General features: G+C 37.9%; 1 protein-coding gene across 2 annotated transcripts in view; it reads right to left on the bottom strand.

Moving 5' to 3' along the window:
- Positions 1-18,937, bottom strand: part of tspan11 (tetraspanin 11) — a 198,950-nt gene that overhangs the window by 164,983 nt on the left and 15,030 nt on the right. For both annotated transcript variants that reach the window (XM_007895433.2, XM_007895435.2), the window contains exons 4-7: positions 13,688-13,762; positions 12,651-12,755; positions 11,356-11,514; positions 6,557-6,643 (exon numbers count right to left, since the gene is read on the bottom strand). In XM_007895433.2, the coding sequence (XP_007893624.2) occupies positions 6,557-6,643; positions 11,356-11,514; positions 12,651-12,755; positions 13,688-13,762 (426 nt within the window). The remainder of the gene's footprint in view (positions 1-6,556; positions 6,644-11,355; positions 11,515-12,650; positions 12,756-13,687; positions 13,763-18,937) is intronic.

Raw genomic sequence — 18,937 nt, 5'->3', positions numbered from 1 at the left:
GATCCCTATAAAGTGCCCTCCCACATAAGAGGAATCAAATCACGATGACACAGCAATTTTTGCATTCTTTTCTCTCCAAATACACAAAAAATAAGTAACTTGACACTCAGTTGCTTATTCCTTTTAAGCAAAGCTTCCACTGACAATTCCAGGTCAAACATAATCAGGATAAAATCAAAGACTTCAGGAGATGATCAATTTTTCACAGGTAATGTACATACCTTTTACAAGAAAAAAAATGATCTCTCTATTACCCTCCCCTTCACCCCCGTCGCAGGGTAGAATCATAGAAATTTACGGCACAGAATAAGGCCATTCGGCCCATCGTGTCTGTGCCAGCAATCCTTTCAGCCCCACTTTACCTGCCTTTTCCCCATATCCCTGCAGTTGACCCTTTTTGAGGTATCTGTCTGGGTCCCTTTTGAAGGTCAATATGAATTCTGCCTCAACTATCAGTACCAAAGGGTAAAGTGAAGGGAATAGGTGCAGAGAAACTCTCTGACCGACAGCCAACATTCAGCAGTTGCTCAGTTGAACTGTGCAAAGGTAAACATAACTGAGACCAAGCGAGAGAGCAAAGTAAGACAGGAACACTGTGACCCGCAAACTGATTAGCAAAATATCCACAAAATCCACACTAATGGCTGAGTTAGACCTCCCCCACTCCCTCCAATCCAATTCTATAGCCTAAGCTATGGTTATACCATTTTGGTTATTACTGGTACACTAAGTAAAGTGAATATTTTAGAATATTTTAGAAACAAGAGGATTTAAAATGCATTCAGCGTTTCAGGCAAATATTGATGCATTAGTCTTATTTATGGAACAACATAGTATTTATTTTTCTCCTTTACTTTCCATTTAACAGAATAAATATTAACAATAATTGGATTTGATATACTGCCTTATCACTTAGCTGCGACTTCTTAACATGGATGTACTGCGAAGTGTAAGGACTGTGCATTTTGTAGGCAACAAACATTTGCAATATACAGTATGTGTTTTAGGCATGACATGTTTTGATGTGAAATATGATTATCTACATAGTTTTAACTTACGATGTATTCAAACCACTTGTTTGCAAAAGTCCTTAAATTGCTTTCCCATTTTCAAAAAGCTTTAGCAACAACAATAACAAATGACATTTTGTATAGCGCCTTGCACGTTGGGAGAACGTCCCAAGGTGCTGGACAGTCAGAGATTTGGTCGACAATTCCAATGTATCTAATGACTTTCTATTTTAAAAAAGAACGCAATTACAATACGATTCCTGATGGTGTTACCGTTCCATTTCATCTCGCAATGGCTTTTATTCAAAAAGAAAGACCTTAATGTTCAGGGGAATGAAAACTCTTCTCTACGTGCTGGTTTTCAGTAGATGATCAAATATAACCTTTCAAAAGTTAGTTAGAATTCAATAGAAACGTCATGAGATTCCTGGGGTGATAAATCATTGTTCAAGGGCATAGTGATTACAGATGAATGATTAAACACACTGATGGTCCTCTGCTTGTCATTTTCCAGATGGCACCCAGAGGGTGATAAATAACCACAGCGGATTTTCCACAGAAATTGGCAATAACTGAAATTCACCTAATCGGTGGTACGTAAGGGTGCAGTAGTTTTCGTTCTCCGTGTTACATTTGGCTGCAAATACCTTGAGGCAATGATCTGAAGAAAGCAGATTTCACAGGGCAAGTAATGTTTTTGTATGCCTGTGACTTAAAAACTGCCATTGTGAATTTTATTCATTTTTTTTTAATCACATAATCTTCCCCCCTTGGAATACTTAAAACACTCCCTTCAATAAGTTGCATTTGTTTTTTTTAGTTTGATGCAGCCAAACACTCAAAATAAGGCAGCATATTAATAGAGGAGGCCATTTAGTCCTTTGAGGCTGTTTCTCAGGAAACACGTCCTCCCACTAAGTACAAATCCATCTTCGAATAGATCTGGTAGTTTGTTTTAAAAATAAAATGTATATAATCCCGGAAATTTCATTTCCCTCTTAAAAATACAAACACTAGTATCTGAAATGGGCATGGGAAGATCCAGTGGGCGGGCCTGACTATATATAAATGGTTCTGTGAAAACTCTTGCATAGCCAAAAACATCTCATCAACTCATGTATAATTTCACTAAATTAATAATGTTACTCTGGGGTCCCCAAGCCTTGGTTCTTGCCAACCTGCGCTTAATACTTTCCGGAATTGGGTAAACAAGATGTGTCCCTCCAGGGAGAGAGTGCGCATTCCATTCCAACGACTTATCTCTGGAATTTCCATGAGTAGGTAGGATGCACGGAAATCTCGGTTTGGATTGGATACTCTTAAGCATGGTGATGGGTTTCCACATGTGTCCCAGCATTTTGGGACGTCCTCCTGACGTGAAAAGAGCTCTATAAATGTAATTTTGTTGTTGTTGATGTGTCAGACACCCGGCTGGGCAAAACAAATAGAATCAACCGTTCATTTTAGGAGCAAAGTCTCAAATAATCCTGTATGTTCCTGTAATTAAATCCCATAGATTATGTTCAGAGGAACTATGGGATTATCCTGTATGGTTAATTTGCAGATATAGTTACAAACAAACATATTTACAAATTAATCCACTAAATGCTGAGTGACTGCTAACATTGCTTGAGGACAAGGAGGGAATCCTTTGTCGAAACGAGTACTTAGATAGGCATGGGTTAATCAGGGACAGTCAGCATGGATTTTTGAAGGTCAGATCTTGTTGGACCAATGTAATAGAGTTCTTTGAAATCATAACTGGAATGCTCTGAATACAGTATATTTGCATTTCCAAAAGGCATTTGAGAAGGTGCTACACGGAAGATTGATGAAGAAACATGGAATAGGGGGAAACATGGCGATCTGGATACAAGAGTAGATGAAGGATAGAAAGCAGAGAGTGGGGATAAAGGTTGTTTTATGGTTGGAGGACAGTGGTTAGTGGCGGGCTGGGGCCTGTGTTGGGACCTCCTTTTTTTCATTTATATCAACAACCTCAATTTAGATATCTGGGGTATGGAATCAAAGTTTGCAGATGATACCAAGTCAAGAAGTACGGTGAAATCATGGGCTATATAATAATTATTACAGGTAACCCGTGAGTTTGAATGGCTGCGAGGATTCTACTTTACAATATTATTTTTTATCTGAATGTAAATGAATAACTCTCGGATGAAGCTTTTATTTTTGATCAGGTAGAGAGTATTGTCAACTATCACAAACAGTATATCAATTAGACCAATGAGTATTACAGTAACATACCTTATAACATAAGCCATACTAGATCTTCTCTATAAAACTGTCTGGGAATAACACAAAGCACATGTCACTTAAAGGTACATCTTTTATAGAGAGGTTTTCACGTGTTGTCTACTAAACGAATGTCATAGTTATCTATCTTACAGCATAGCTTGTGGTAATATGTCAATGATAATCAAATGCAAATTAGACAATGGAACGATGTGAACCTTTTGGTCAACAATGAATAACTCATATTTAGTAACATGCAGCATAAGCCTTACACTCAACTGCCATGCTGTGTGCACAAGCCAGACTTAAATGAGTGCCTCTCATAAACAGGCAGCAAAGCAGGTCATGTACGCATCTATAGTTCAACCATTATTCCATGCCTTAATCACATGCCATGTTTCAAAGTGTTCTGCAAAATAAAACCATGCCTTGGTTTGAATACAGACATCAGATAACCAATTTCAGTTCTAAATGGATTCCTTTCCTAAATGAACAGCTACAGATTTCTCTTCACACAATAATTATTACGCCTTCTGTCTAGGGGGAAAAAATGTTGTGATTTCAATTTCAAACAAGATTATGCTGTCTTATTTCTTCATTTATCACAGTCATTGCTGCCAGACTGAGAATTTTTTCATGTCAAATAAATAGGTTACTCTGTAATAATCCAAATAAATCTAATTGCAAGTGTTTTAGAACTACAATGGCTGTGTGAGATATTGGCATGTGTAGAATATGATGCACATCCACAGTGCACAATCACTAACTTTCTTGCTGCTTGTTTTCCAGTATCCCTTTTGTTAGGCAGAAGAACACTACAGCTCAAGGCAATTTAAAATTAAATAGCAGAGTGACTTGAAACTTGCTTTTAGTTTCTTCTTCCAGGCTGAGTCAATCAATGTATTTGACACAATACAGTACAAAATTACATTTGTAAAGTGCCTTTCACGTCAGGAGGACATCCCAAGACACCTGCATTATATTCATCTTATATTGAAAATATTCTGAATTTTTTTTAAAGAAACAGTCTGCAAGAAATTTAATTACATTGTTATTATATCACTGTACAGATAACCCAATTATTTATGCAATAATAATCCTTGGATTTGATAAAGTGCCTTGTCACGTCTTTGAAACATTTCTAAGCACTTCACAGAATATACTGTAAACTGAATTGAGTGTATATTTTGTGGGCAAAACGCCAATTGCACCCAGCAGTGTCCCACAAACAGTCATGGATTGAGTGACCAAATCTTTTTCTTATTCATTTTGTCTTTTTTTTGAAGGGATTTGCCTAAAATTTCATGCTGCCCTGGAATCAAACTCAGGTTTATTTGATACCAGGACTGAAGCTTTTCTTTACAAAGAGAGATTAGAGAAACTGAGTCTCTAGAACAGAGAAGGCTGAGAAGAGACCCAACAGATGAAAAATAAAGTAAGTATTTAACAAGTGAAGAAATTAAAAATTTGAAATGGGGAAAGCACAATTAGATGAATAAAAATGTACAATTCAGTTTGAAAGAGTCTCTGCAATTGGAAAAAGGGATACTGTCTTGTTGTTGGCTAAGTTAGTATCTGTGCAAATAACCAGAATATAAATCGCATTGCAACTTTCAATACCAAATAATGGAATGTGTTATTCAAAAAAACGGGAATAATATGACGGGTAAGAAAGCTAGTCTACGAATGAAGAAAAACACTTGATCGGCAGATGAAATAAGCAGCAACATGCAATTTATGTTCCTACATGCAACTTATGTTCCTAAATGCAATGCTAACCGATCACGTCTCAGAATACTCCTCGTCTTCTCTGATGAGTACACAGATAAAACAAACAGTCATGGCTGCCCCAACCAGCTGCGATGCGATGAGCAAAGACAAAAAAGGGACATTTTAGCAATTAAAAAAAAGTCAACATCCTGGCCTACTGCACTTGTAGCAAAAATCCCTCCCTCCCTTCCCTCATTCAAGGTCTGTCTCAAGACCTAGCTCTTTAACTGCACTTTCGGTCATCTTTCCCCTTCCAATCCCCTCTGCTCCTAGCCCCAAGGTGGGTGCTAAACCAGGATTGTTAAGTACTTTGGGATGTCTTCCCAACAAGAAGAATGTACAAATGTAAATTTGTAATATATTATAAGTAATTGAAATCAAATGCTTTTCAGGAAAACCTGTATATGTCAAGTATATCAAAGGGGCTTTGGAACAGGAGTAGGTCATTCATTTTAGGAAACCTGTTTCACCGTTTTATTATTTTATCCCATTTTCTCACCTTTTTTTACTTCAAATCACTTAATATTTATACTTCCATTTCAAGCCTATCAATTTAGCGTAGGATTTTTATAATTTTGGGGGTGACCATTTTTTCTGCATTCATTTTGAAGTCTTTCAGCTTTCATTTAATTTCATGTGCTTTATAATGAAACCAGCATTTTAACAGGTTTCTTCTGTTCTTCCTTGCTTTTAGATTCTCTCTTGCTATAAAGTCCAACATCCTATTAGCCTTTTTGATATCTGCAAACTAGCGTTTAATATCCTATTTACTAACAGAAGCCAAGGGAGAACTGGAAAGGAATATAACAGCAGATGTAAAACAATAACACCAAAACATCGTTCAGTATTATATTATATTATTATAATAAGAAGATAGTCTGGAAAGACGTTAAAACTCTTGAAGACCTAAATAGTGTTGAAAATTAGTGCAAACAGAATATCGCAAACATATTGAACAGTTGTTTTAAAAAACTAAGGAGGACAGAGACAGAAGTTCAGATTCAGCTCAAAGGGCTACAAACCATTAAACTCTGAATTTTCAATGCCCTCAAACTCCAATTTAACACCATCTCAATTGCAAGGTGAGAGCGGAGTGAATACAACTTCTATTTACAAAAGGAAAAGAACAGAGGAGAGGTAGAGTTCAACTGTCCAATCATGTGATGGGATGACTATCTACATTTGAAACGATACTTGTAATAATAAAAAAAACCCTGTGGGAACTTTCCACATACTAACAGTAATGTTGCACATTTACAGTTGCGTAAAATTAACGGTCAATAATTTGGGGGGGATTTTAATAATCAATTAAACAGACTATCACATTCAGTACACTAGTGGTGTACGAACTGAAAAATAAATTATTGTTAGAATATCAGTGGCATCAACAGTTCAGAAACAGTATATTCTAATACGGTAGAAATAATTAATAACTTTACTTTGCATGTTAACATTTCTCAGTGTCAGGAGATGTTACATTTACAATGCGCAATGTATTAGCAATGCTTTGTTAAGTGCCTAACCTGAAGACAAGCTACTCCAGTGGCGACTGCTCCAATAATCAGAAGCTGACTCGACAGGATCTCTTCCAGTTTAGTTATACATCCACCCTGCAAGGAATAGCAATGCGTTCAGCATCATATCATTTTATTTTCAGTGCTACCTTTTCTACTGACATTGTGGTAAAGGTTCAAGTCTGCAAAAAAAAACTTCAAAACTGCTCTGAAGTGGAACCAGACAGTTTCGCAACACTGTTATATATATTTTATATATATATATAATATATATATGTATCCATGAATATATCCATAACTTTCTAAAATCAGGATACTTAGTTGGCAAAAGTTGGCAAAAGAAACCAGACACGTCAGAAAGTTAATTGGACGTAGGGAAACAGGAAGCTGTTCTCCAGCTTTAGTCTCCGCATAATTGCACATTATGATATATACTGCATCTTCCTTAATGTAACATCATCTTGAAATGTTCCCTTTCATTTTACCACTGATACTCCTGAGAGGGGGCGAGCCAGACAGTGTGGACAACAATAACAACAGCATGCAGTTATATATCACCCCTCACGTAGGGTAGCGTCCCAGAGTGTTTGACAGTGGCAGAACATGAAGCCAAGCCGGGGGAAGAGGAGGCGACTGGAGGCACGGACGAAGAGGAAAGTCTTCAGGCACGACCTAAAAATGCACTTTTTTTGTGTTAGTCAGAAATATCAAAGGGAAATCTGACTCTTATTTCAAAAGTTGCTTGGAAATATGCTTTGATACAGGAGACCAAACACATTTGCCACTGATAAGGTTAAGGATAATAGATCTTGCAATTGTATTTGATTTTAAACCCTAGGTTTTTCACTGTGCGGTGCATTATATCCACCTCCGCAATTCCTTATAGAAATGGACAGAATAGTTCTTGATGTAAAAAAAAAGCTTAGTGAAGCAGATTTAAATCAGAGAGAAATCTAATTTGTGGCTAACAGTGTGAAATTTTAGACTGCATTTGTCTATAATCAGACACTGACAACAAAAATGCTGATGTTTACATTCAGTTCATCAAAAAGCAACATTCAGCTGATGCTACCATATTTTCAGCTACATATTTTCCTTTGGATCAACAGCTAACATATGCAAAGTGATAGCGGAACTGTCATCAGCCCGTCAGCACGTGAAACAACACTGCCATGGTATGCACAGTAGCTGACGAGACCACAGGCATTCATGGCCTACAGAAGTTGGCTCTTCAGATGCAATAAATATCTGCCTTTTGAAAAATCCAAGCCTTGCCTCACATCTCTCTGATCACAGGTTTGAATCCCTGGAGGTGCCAGATTCATGGCACAATCGAGTGCAGTGCAGGTTTAACAGGAGTTTAACAGGTGGTTGCTTGGAGAAATGTCCCAATTGTATTAAAACTGACAACGCTATCACAAAGCTGCCTGATGACATAGCTCTCAAATTCTTTTCAGTGGAACTAGTTGTGTAACAGTCTCCAAACATCTCCCAGGTCAGCAAGCTTGGATTCCAATGGAAATTTTGAGCATCGGTTCCCAAACGAGAATCAAACAGACACCCAATGGTGGGTGCATATTTTTTCCTGAGGACCACTACATAGTCGTTCTAAAAGGAAACTGTGACTTTGAGAGATGACTGCAGCAGGTTATAATCCTCGAATTTACAGATCAGTAAGCACAGATTTCACGGCATGTCACTGACAACTCAGGACCACAACATTTTGTGGTCATGTTTCAAAGTGTGCTCCTGTGTGCGTGTCCTTCAGGATAATTGTTGAGAGCATTTTGATTCGCAAATGTATTTAAATTAAATTAGACAAACGGATGGAACCACAGAACATTTTCCTGGGTTGGTTCCCATTTACCCCAATTATATTAACACACAGTCCTGGGCTGGGTGGTTTAGACATATTAAGGCATATGGCAAAAAGGAAGCGTGGTGGGATTTAGATCTGCCAAGAAATAATAACAACAAATTACATTTGTATAGCGCCTTTCGTGTCACGACGTCCCAAGGCGATGGAATGGTGGAACTGGCTTGATGGGCTGTACGTCCTGTTCATCTTATGCTCCTATACTGCAAGAGCAGCTCTCAATATAAACGTACCGGAACTAGTGTTTCTGAGAGGCAGGTCTTCAAGCACTTCTAGATACAGCTATAGACAGCAAGCTAAATAGTGAGCTCAGATGTTAGCCAGCCAGCCCTGCAACTAGCATACTCTAGAACCCAGGCACTTAGTCAGAAGATTACAGTCACAACTCGCAACTTGGAAACTTTGTATACCTAAGTGTACAGATGTTGCTGAGCAGTGAGTTATTTGGATCTCGCCCAGTGACCCTGCGATGTAAACTGCTGAGCTCCCAGCACCAGAGACCTCAAGCTACTTCAGTGCCAGTTCCAGTTAAATTTGTTCCGAATTACCCTGCGAGCTAAATGTGGCATACATTTCTCATTCCCAGCAACTCGTGAATAATTGAATGCGCTGTTGTAGCATGACAGCGTAACAAACATTTTATATGAGGTTGTCACCTGCTGCGTTTGTAATTTCTTGCAAATACTTTGCAGCGTTTCGTGTACATAGATGGAAATTCAATTCGGTTTGTAGTGGTTGATAAGCAGCTCCTAATGAGAAATCACTACACTAAACACATTCCTTGGTCTCTCATCTCTCATTTACATTTTAAGATTTATTAAAATCACTGCAGGCACTTTCTGGTTTCATTTTACTCTACGAATACGCAATTTCAGTATAGTATATATTAAAAAGAATTAAAATGTCTCTTTAATGTCTTATGAAGCAACTGTATGAATTTCCACTGCTCTATACAATAATACCATACACTGCTACTCTGTTCTACTTGTGCCGCAGGATACTTAAGATAGAAATAGGTCTCAATTACCCAGGGCCTGCTGGCACCAAGATCTGTTCCCATTCATATTGTGAGCACCAAAGCACAAGTCATAACTGCACATGTCATTGTGTGCATTCATTATGCGAAGTGCTCTTCAGGTTTTGGCTTGCGATTCTTTTTTCTGGCTGGAGACCATCTCTGATTTCTGGAGAAGATATGTACAAGCTAGCAATGCAGCAAGTACCTCAGTCGCTCCCGAGCCAGGCAGGAACAAATAGTTGGTTGCCATATGTGTAGCGATGAGGATGGTTTGTTATGCAGTCCTGGCTGCTTATGGTGAATACTTAAACAGTTCTACATGAAAGGGGCTCATCTGATCCGTAATGGTTTACATGAGTGAAACCATTGGTTTGTTAAGATGCAACAGGAAAATTCACTTTAATTAATAGTGAGTGATACTAACAGGGGTGCACATTTCTGTTGCTTGATGTGACCATCTCCAGTTGTTGTCTGGGAGATGGTGTTGATAAAGGCTTGAGAATGCCCTGAAATAACCTCAAGAAACAGTCAGTGTGTAACAAAGAACAGAGAATGCAAAACACTGAATAACAGAAAAATATGGGTGCAAAATATATTGTCCTGAATCCTATCTTTTACTATGAAATTGGGCTACTAAATAATGTAAGGTGCCCAATATAACTTATTATTCAAATACTGGAGAAAATCAAAGGAGATTTCCAGATGCTTAAAGATTATATGCGACAACTATTTGTGGAAAAACACAAAATCATTGCATTGTTCAGCATCAGAAAAATATAAATGTCCATACACGATAACGAGAACCTACGCAGTAAAACATTATATCAGTTTCTTTTGCTCAGTAAAGCCATGTCTTAACACAACACATTTATCTCCAAGAATATCTGTTACAAACAGATGGTGTTGCCTTGGGGTGACCAGTTTTTATTTTAGTGATAAGTGAAGTCTACATATGATTCATTGAACAGAGAGAAATATATTGCAGCAGAAAAGACAAGCATCTGGGTAATTATCAACGAGCCATATTTATGAAGATTTCTTCAGGATAAAGTTACCCAAAGATACAACTAATGTACAAAATAAGAATAGAATAAGAAGTTGTCTTTTCTGCACAAACTAACTATCATATCAATGGGACCGTTGCAAGAGAAAATGACCGACAGAAATCAAGGTTAACAATTCAACCCCCACAGAAACAATCTGACCTCATTGCAAAGGAGTGTTGTGGGAAACAGAGCTGTCAAACTGTGTTCAATTGATGACTTATTCAAAAATTAAACATTGATCTCTGTGACTCCAAGCTCTGGATTATCAACAATGCGCAAAATATACCTAACCCTAAAATAATCCTGAAGACAAAGGCTTGGAGTGATAATCTTTTCCCCGTGTCTCCAGTGAAACTAGATGCAGTGCATAGAAATTGCAGCTTCAAAGACGTATGAAGTGTATGAAATACCACAGACCATTTATCGCTGAAATGTATCAATGTCTTTATGAAATGTTATATTCAAACTGATGAAAAATAAATGGTAAATTAATTACACCATCTGACATATTTATGATGCTCTCAGTATATTACAGGATCAATGGAAATCATATCCAAACATGAGCCACCCACTTCAGAAAGGGGAGGAATGTAGAAAAAAATGAAAGTCTGAATGCTTAGTAGTAACCCATCCCCGGGTAAATTAAACAACAATAGTAATAATAATAATAATAATCCTTGTATTTGATATAGCAGCTTATCATGTCGTCAAGACGTCTCAAAACTCTTCAAATATAAGTGATATAGCATTGTTTAGTCTATGAGCGCCTTGGGACATTCTCCCGACATGAAAGGTGCTACCCAAATGCAATTTGTTGTTGTTGTTTGTTAATTGACATCGTTCTAATTTGTAAACTGCATCGACTTACCTCTACCTTATAGATATTTGACGGGTGGTCCCTTTTACCACAGCCTTCAGTGAACGTTTTACAGCAGCTATCAGGTACCATTCTGAAACCTGACCCCGCGGAGAGAATGTATTTGCTGTGCTGCCAATCAGCTGAACTGTTGCTGCCACAACATTTGAACTGTAAGAGAGGGAGAGGAGTAGTGCTTAAAAAAAATCACTCCTTTCTATATCATTATTAATTTATATCATAAACAAAGTCTGGAGATGGACGAGAAAAGTGATGAAGAGATGCTGACTTTGTTCTCTTCACTCACCCTTCAAATATGGATGTACCTGACCTTGAATCTGCAATAAACTTAAAAAACAAAAGGATATTCATGAGGCTTACATAATTTGGGAAAAATTTGCATCTTGTGAGAAGTGCTCAAGCGATGGCACTTTAAATTCTAGTTAAAACGTAAAGACTCCCTGGCTGACTGAATCTATTGCTTAGCAACAACAGAGAACGAAATCAACAGTCTGCAAACACAACCCTTTGAAAAATTCTTTGCAAGTGGTGTGCAGGTCTTCTAGTGGGGTGTGAGTCACGGTTGTAAAAGTCAAATCTTTAAGTTTAAAATCTCATATGGGAAGATACTCTTGATGTATCAATTTTTCAGAATATTAGAAATATTTCACATAGTTTTAGATTTAGCCATCATAACGTCCCACAATATGTATGAAATCTTTTCCTAATAACCCTCATAGACTGGAAAACAATTTAACCGTCTTTATAAACACATTTGGTCACAATTAAACAACAAGAATAAGAATCAACTCCAAACTATGCAATTTATGCGCCCCCCCCCCCCCCCACCCCCCCACCCCATGATTCTCTTGTCTATCCAGTGAAGTATGTAAATTGCAGAGACAAGGAGATTCTCAATCATATTCAGAATGCACGTGTTGTATTCTCAGTCTGGTTTGGATATTCTTAAGCCCAGATATTCACTGTAAAACATGAAAATATTTTGTAATCTCACTAAACAAGAAGTTGAAAGTCATTACGGTGACCTTACTCCCAGTTTCTACAAATAAGAGATTAAAACACTGGTTTTAGGTAAACTGGCACGAGATGTGAACTGCTCAACAGTGCTGAGCATTAAGGAATAAAAGCGTAGGTAGATATATTTCATCTATTTATAAATGGTCTACTCTGATACTGTGAAATGAATTCACTGTGTATTTTGTGGGCAGGATGTGGCAGCCAATTGCGCACAACAGTGTCCCACAAAGAGTCGTGGAGTGAGTGACCAAAGAAAGCACATTTCATACATCTTGCTGAAGTTGGTTAACTGAATACGTGATGTCATCCTTTCCTGGCTGAGCGTAATTCTCGGTCATGGTTTTGTTCAGATGTTGCTTTAACTCTTCGCTGAGCTGTGCAAATACAAAGAGAACAAAGAGAACCTTGTTTTACTTGGCACATGTATAATCCGCAGAACCGGAACAGAACAATTTGATAAATAATGCCAAATCTACCCGAGAGCTCCCAGCCTCATGCTCCAGTTACTTTCTGTATACAGTAACAGGCGTTCTCAGTGCTTTGCTTTTAGGATTAGTGAGTACTTTCATGCAAGTTACCTAATGTTAGTCAATGTGTAAAACCATCCACGGTGTTCAAAGCCATGTGATTTGTCCAATTTCAAATAAACAATTAATAGGTATAATCAATAATATGGATACAGATGGTCTGATATGAAGAAAACCATAATCAAAAAGATAGTGTGAATCTCAATAGGGTCCAGTTCCTGATACCACCTGAAGGTAGGGCGTGTGGTAGGAATAGTGCAATTCATACTCACTCAGTAAAATAATAAAATGATAATAATAATCTGTACAAGTGTGGCAAGCGTCAATTGCACTAAAAGTGCTCTTTTAAGGTCTGCTCAAAGTCTTCGGGTAGATGACCAGGAAACTTTCAACAAACTGCTAATGTTCTTAAAGAGCTGGTCCAAATTTCTTCACGACCCAATGTGAGCCTCTCCTGTCATATCTCCTGTTAAAAGGCAGGGCATCTTACAGCTGACCAGTTTGAATCTGGTCACTAGGATATACTGTATGTGATTCACTCACATAATTACAATCAAGCTCCATGCTCAAGCTTTTCTGCTGGGATCAAAGGCCCAGCATTTATAAGGTTGCAAGTATAAATTCACAACCACACATCTGACACTATGTCGTGCAGCTTATTTGGCTTCCAGCACACTGGATCTTGCATCCTTGCCCACTTAAAATCTTAGGGATTCTTGCTTAAAGATATGCTAGTTATTTATTACTGTTCAAAAATGATCGTGAGGAATTAAACTTACCCGTTGATAATAAACATAAGCAAGGACGCCAGCTACCAACTCAATCAGGAAGATCAGTAATAGTAAGCAAAAATACTGGAAAGCAAAGAGAAATAATCATTCACTGAAGACGTACATCAAATAGAAAGGCAATTTTGCAATAATGATTGACTGTTTGATTTGTTAAAAATATTAAACCCCTATAATATACACCTATTACATTGCCAAGTTTATGCTTCACACTCCTTAATCTTGCATTTCTTCTTGACTCCATTTTTGGTGAAATCAAACAGGGCTACAAGTGTAGAATAAGTATTCAGTTGGAACTGTTTAAAAAAAAACATATTGCAAGGTTTCCATAAATATCTATATGTATATTACTTATTGAAATGCTAAGAACAAAGTGCAAGTCTAAATCCAACTGGAATTTCACTCCAACACGACACAAGGGGGTGAGGAGAAATCTGAGGAAGTCGTCTCAGGCTGTTCTGCTCCTCTAAATACCCTCTTCAATGTGACATTAATGGAGACCCAAAAGGAGATTCCTAGATGGGGGGGTGCGGGTTGGGGGGGGGGGTTAGTTACGTAAGGCAGGGAAGTTTCATAGAAAGAAGTAGGAAGAGAAATGTGTTTTTAAATGGTTAAGTACCCTTAACAACAAAAAATTGAGCATGCTATGCCATTTCCATACACTTACCACATGTAGAGAGAGTTTGTGTATCCATGCACATAATCGATTTAACACGAAAAACTGTTTGCATCATGAATGTGGGTTAATTGCTAATCCTCTGAGGAGCAGCTTAAGAGTCGGCTGAATTTCATGACACAGTAAAAGAATGGAAAAAATTCCTGCTTTCTCACCAGTTCCGTGCTTTCCTAGAATCATCAGCTCTGTAGCAGGTCCCAGGGCTGTCCTAAACGCCTAACCCATTCAATTCAACTGAACCAGAGCAAATCTGCCTCCTCACCAACAGTTGTGCTATCAACTGGAAAGGTGTTCCAGGTAATGTAGAAACGTTATGATTCCTCACTACAAATGAATAATCATTTTATACCTATGATTTATCCTCTTGACTAGAGCGAATATTTGAACAGAAATATTCCCTCTAATTTTCTTTTCTCTTCAAGAAAATCTAACAAGCTGTTTGTACATATCAGTTACGAATGTGTTATAACAACAACATTTGTATAGCGCCTTTCACGTTGGGAGGACGTCCCAAGACGTTTAGGGAATTAAATGTACTCAGGATCCCTGGATAGCCTCTCAAATCCTCAAGTCATTGTTAATATTTTTCAGAGCTCCATAAATCCAATGACTGAGGACGAGAAGATAGCTGATGTCATTTTCATTACAAATTAAGGTGTCAGATGGGAAATGGGATAAACAGTTTAAGATTGATAGTGCAAAAATACTCAAGAGCATTAAATAGAACAAATAAATACGGTTGTAAAGGATGAAAGGGTTAGACAGATTGGTTTTAGTAGCAATACACCATGTCTCATAGACCTCCTGGAAATCTTTACCATGACAACTAAATCAGTAAAACAAGGTAAATCTGCCTCCTCACCAACAGTTATGCCATCAAAGCAGCCCATGAATGGGCCATGGAAGCCACATACTTACCAAGAACAAATTCCATACCCACATCTCACCAGTTCTGGCCCAGGCTCCACTGGCTCCCCATCATCAACTTCAAGATGCTCACACTTGTGTTCAAATCCCTTCACTCTCTGGCACCTCCCCACCTCTCCGATCTCCTCACTCCCCAATCTACCACCTGCTGCCTCCGCTCAACTGGCACCGGCCTCCTGCTCGTCCCTCGCACCCTCCGCCCCACCATCGGCAGTTGTGCTTTCAGCAACTACGCCCCAAAACCTTGGAACACTCTTCCCTCAATCCCTCCTCCTTGTCCCTCTCTCCCCCTTTTCAAGACCCACCTTAAAACCTTCCTTTTCAACCGTGTTTACGGTCACCTTCCCCCTCCCCCCAGCTCGGAGTCAAGCTCTGAGACATTACCCTGCGTGGAGGGCGCTATATAAGTGCAAGTTATTTTTGTAAATCTATTGGTTTTCAGCAGGTATTCTACAGTTGGAGGCTCTTAAAGAAAATGAAGATGGAATTAATGGCAAAATAGTTGGTCTGAAACGGGCCTTGGTGATTAAAAAAAGAACATTAGGTGAATAATGTAGTAGAGTTTCTGCACAGTTATTTCTGGATCTCCTGCTTCATAAACAATTCAGAAATCATGAGGAACAGGGCAATGCTCTTGTCATATTACAACATTTGCTTGACACTGAGATATGTAACCAGGTGACTACTGTAGAGAGAGAGGATAATAGCATTCAAGGGACTTTGGAGGTGATGTGGAGGTGTTGCGGATTGTCAAATGGAATTTAATATCGATAAATGAAGTCATCCAAACAGGGAAAGAAACGTGCAATCCTCATGGTGCATTGGGTCCACACCCTGTGCTTTCATTTCTGGGATTTGTGTTCACATTCAGCTCACACTGAAGGAATGAAAAATTTCCTTTATCTGATGGTTAACAAAGCTGTGGGTAAGTGAGGTTGGTAAATCTCAACCAAGTTCCCCGAAATTGGCCCATCAACATAAAACTGCTTAGGGCTATATTTAGGATGTTTAAAAAAAAGGACATTCTCCCAATGTGAAAGGCGCCATACAAATATAATTTGTTGTTGTTCTGGGTGATTAAGTGTGAGGAGTGGAATTCAATGGAATTTATGCTGTCTTCATTCTGATTTTTACTGCCAATTTGATATGCTGCAAAATTAATGATTTAACTCATATGTTAAGGGCACAAATATATTATTGCTGTTGGCTTACTGGAGGTGGAAAGGAAGCTGTACTATAAAGGAAGACATCAGCTGATATCTTTGCATTCACTGATATAAGTTGCCAATATGGAGAAACAAGATAACTAAAATGCAAATGAATCATACATTCAAACTCCCCCAAAGAGTCTCTCCAGACCAAAAGTTGAAGAATTGTTTCATTCTTTAATTGAAAAGGTTAAGACAATCTCCCAGAAGAAATTAATCTTCAATACAGTCATTTCCGTGATTTTCAATGCCATTGGTTTGAGGTTTTTCTTTTTCAAAGGTGATAGTCAAACTTGCTGCCAGGTTTTATGAATACAGTACAATAATTTAATGGCTAATGCATTTATAATAACTAATCTTAAAAACAGTGATTAGATTGCCTCGCTTCATTATCTTGTCACTTGCTCTCTCTAACAAGCGCATCTGCTTTCACTAAATCACAAAAGCCAAGCCACAGAAGCAATTGCAGTAATTGGGTTTTAACAACTGCAGCACGAGCTGTCAATATTCACTGAAATTAAAATAAGTATTTTTAATTTTAAAAATGTAATTAAATTTAATTTGATTTTAAAAATACTAAGCAAGTATTATAGAGGCAAGTATAATTTTTTTTAAAAAAACTAACATAACTTATCAATTAAAGTTGGTATTTTACATTAATTAGAATTAAACTAGCCATGAGTCAAGATACCAGTCTCACTTTTACTGCAATTTTTTGTTTTTGTTGATACTGCATTTTAAACTTTTAAGGGGTGCATATTTCAACAGTAGCACTACAAGCAATTCATAACGTGAAGCTATGAATCACAGCAATGTCATCAAATAATAATAATAATCCTTGCATTTGATATAGCGTGTTATCATGTCTTCGAGCGGTTTCAAAGCGCTTCACAGAACATACTGTAAAGTGAATTGACTGTATATTTTGTGGGCAAATCTTTAATAGTTATTGCTAGGAACTGCTCCAAGACACTGCCCCATGTAAAAGGCCCTATATCGATGCGAGTTGTTGTTGAAACATATAAAGGTGCCGATTCATTGAGTCTATTCAAAGCACTGTCACTCTAATACACATGGAAACAGACATGAAATTGGAAATTATACAACTGTTCATCTAATATCTCCAGCGGAAAAATACTTGATACTCTTGCACAGGATTTAAAAATCACAAAAGGTGATAAGGGAGTAAGCCAACAATAATTCAGAATCAAACATTTGTGCCTCATAAATCTGATGGAATTCTTTGAGGAGGCAATGAAACCAGGGCACGACAAGTACCAGAATATAATTTATTTTATTTTCACAGCGAATTCATAACAATCCACGTGTTACGACTTTTGGAGTAGGTTAAAAAGTGAATGCAGATCAGTCAGCTTGATGAAAATGCAGCTTGGAAACAGGACAGCGAGTATAAATAGAAAAAGCTCCTTTTAGACTCGGCATTTTGCAGAGTTCTGCAAAGGGTTTGTTTTTCGTCTCTCCATTGTTCACACATCTCATAAATCACTTTGAGGAGAGCCCTTTGTCGGATATTATAAACTTTGAGATAACAACTATTTGGATCAATGAATATAAAGATGATTGAATGAATATAAAGCGATCTAAAATTAAGTAACAGCTGGATTGTAAATGCACTTGACTGGAAGAAAAAGCATATTTTAAGAGCAAAAGGCAAATGCACACGGTATTAAAGAAAGGGTGTTCACTCACGAAGATTGGGGAAGAAAAAAGATTTGGCCAGTTGCTTGCTGTTCATTCACTTAGTTTCCACTCAGTGTGAAACTGTTCTCAAAAAACTAAATACTCGATTACTTAATGTCCAGGAATTTGATTGAAAGCCAAAATGTTATTCGTCCACAAAATACAGTATATTCTGTGAAGCGCTTTAAGACATCCTCTTGACATTATCAGATATAAGGATTTTTGTAATCCTATCCCTTTACTGATGATGTGTGAGTTCACATATAGAACTGTGTATCCTACTTTCAAAAAGAAATAGATGTTGGAGAGGGTTTGTGTTGTTTTTTTCTTGATGGACTTGAAACCTTTTGTCTGGTAATGGAGTGTGAACTTTATCCGTGGTGGGAAGTGCCTCGTTTACCTAATCCCAGAGAGCGCAGAAGTTGGCAAAGGCCCAAACTGTAGACTCCAGAATGCGTGTTGGGATACTGCCGGATTTTAAAACCAGTTAAATCTACACAGTTTACTTCACTGGCAATCTTCCTGCTGCTTGTCTGTCATCAACAGGGCCTTGAGAATCTTGCAGACATGTTACCTTGAGGCCAATTCAGCCACAAAGTGATCCCTCTCAACTGCCCCCCTCCCACCCATTCCCCCAACCCCACCCCCACCCCTGCGTAACAGAAAAGAGATGATCCTCAGACTCCAGGTTCAAAATTACTAAGTGATATGAAAAGAGCTTAATGTGTT

The sequence above is a fragment of the Callorhinchus milii genome, unplaced genomic scaffold (genome assembly GCF_018977255.1).
Source record: "Callorhinchus milii isolate IMCB2004 unplaced genomic scaffold, IMCB_Cmil_1.0 Scaffold5, whole genome shotgun sequence".
Classification (NCBI taxonomy): Eukaryota; Metazoa; Chordata; class Chondrichthyes; order Chimaeriformes; family Callorhinchidae; genus Callorhinchus; species Callorhinchus milii.
The sequence above is the reverse complement of the archived record's forward strand: the minus strand, read 5'-3'. Positions and strand labels throughout refer to the sequence as shown.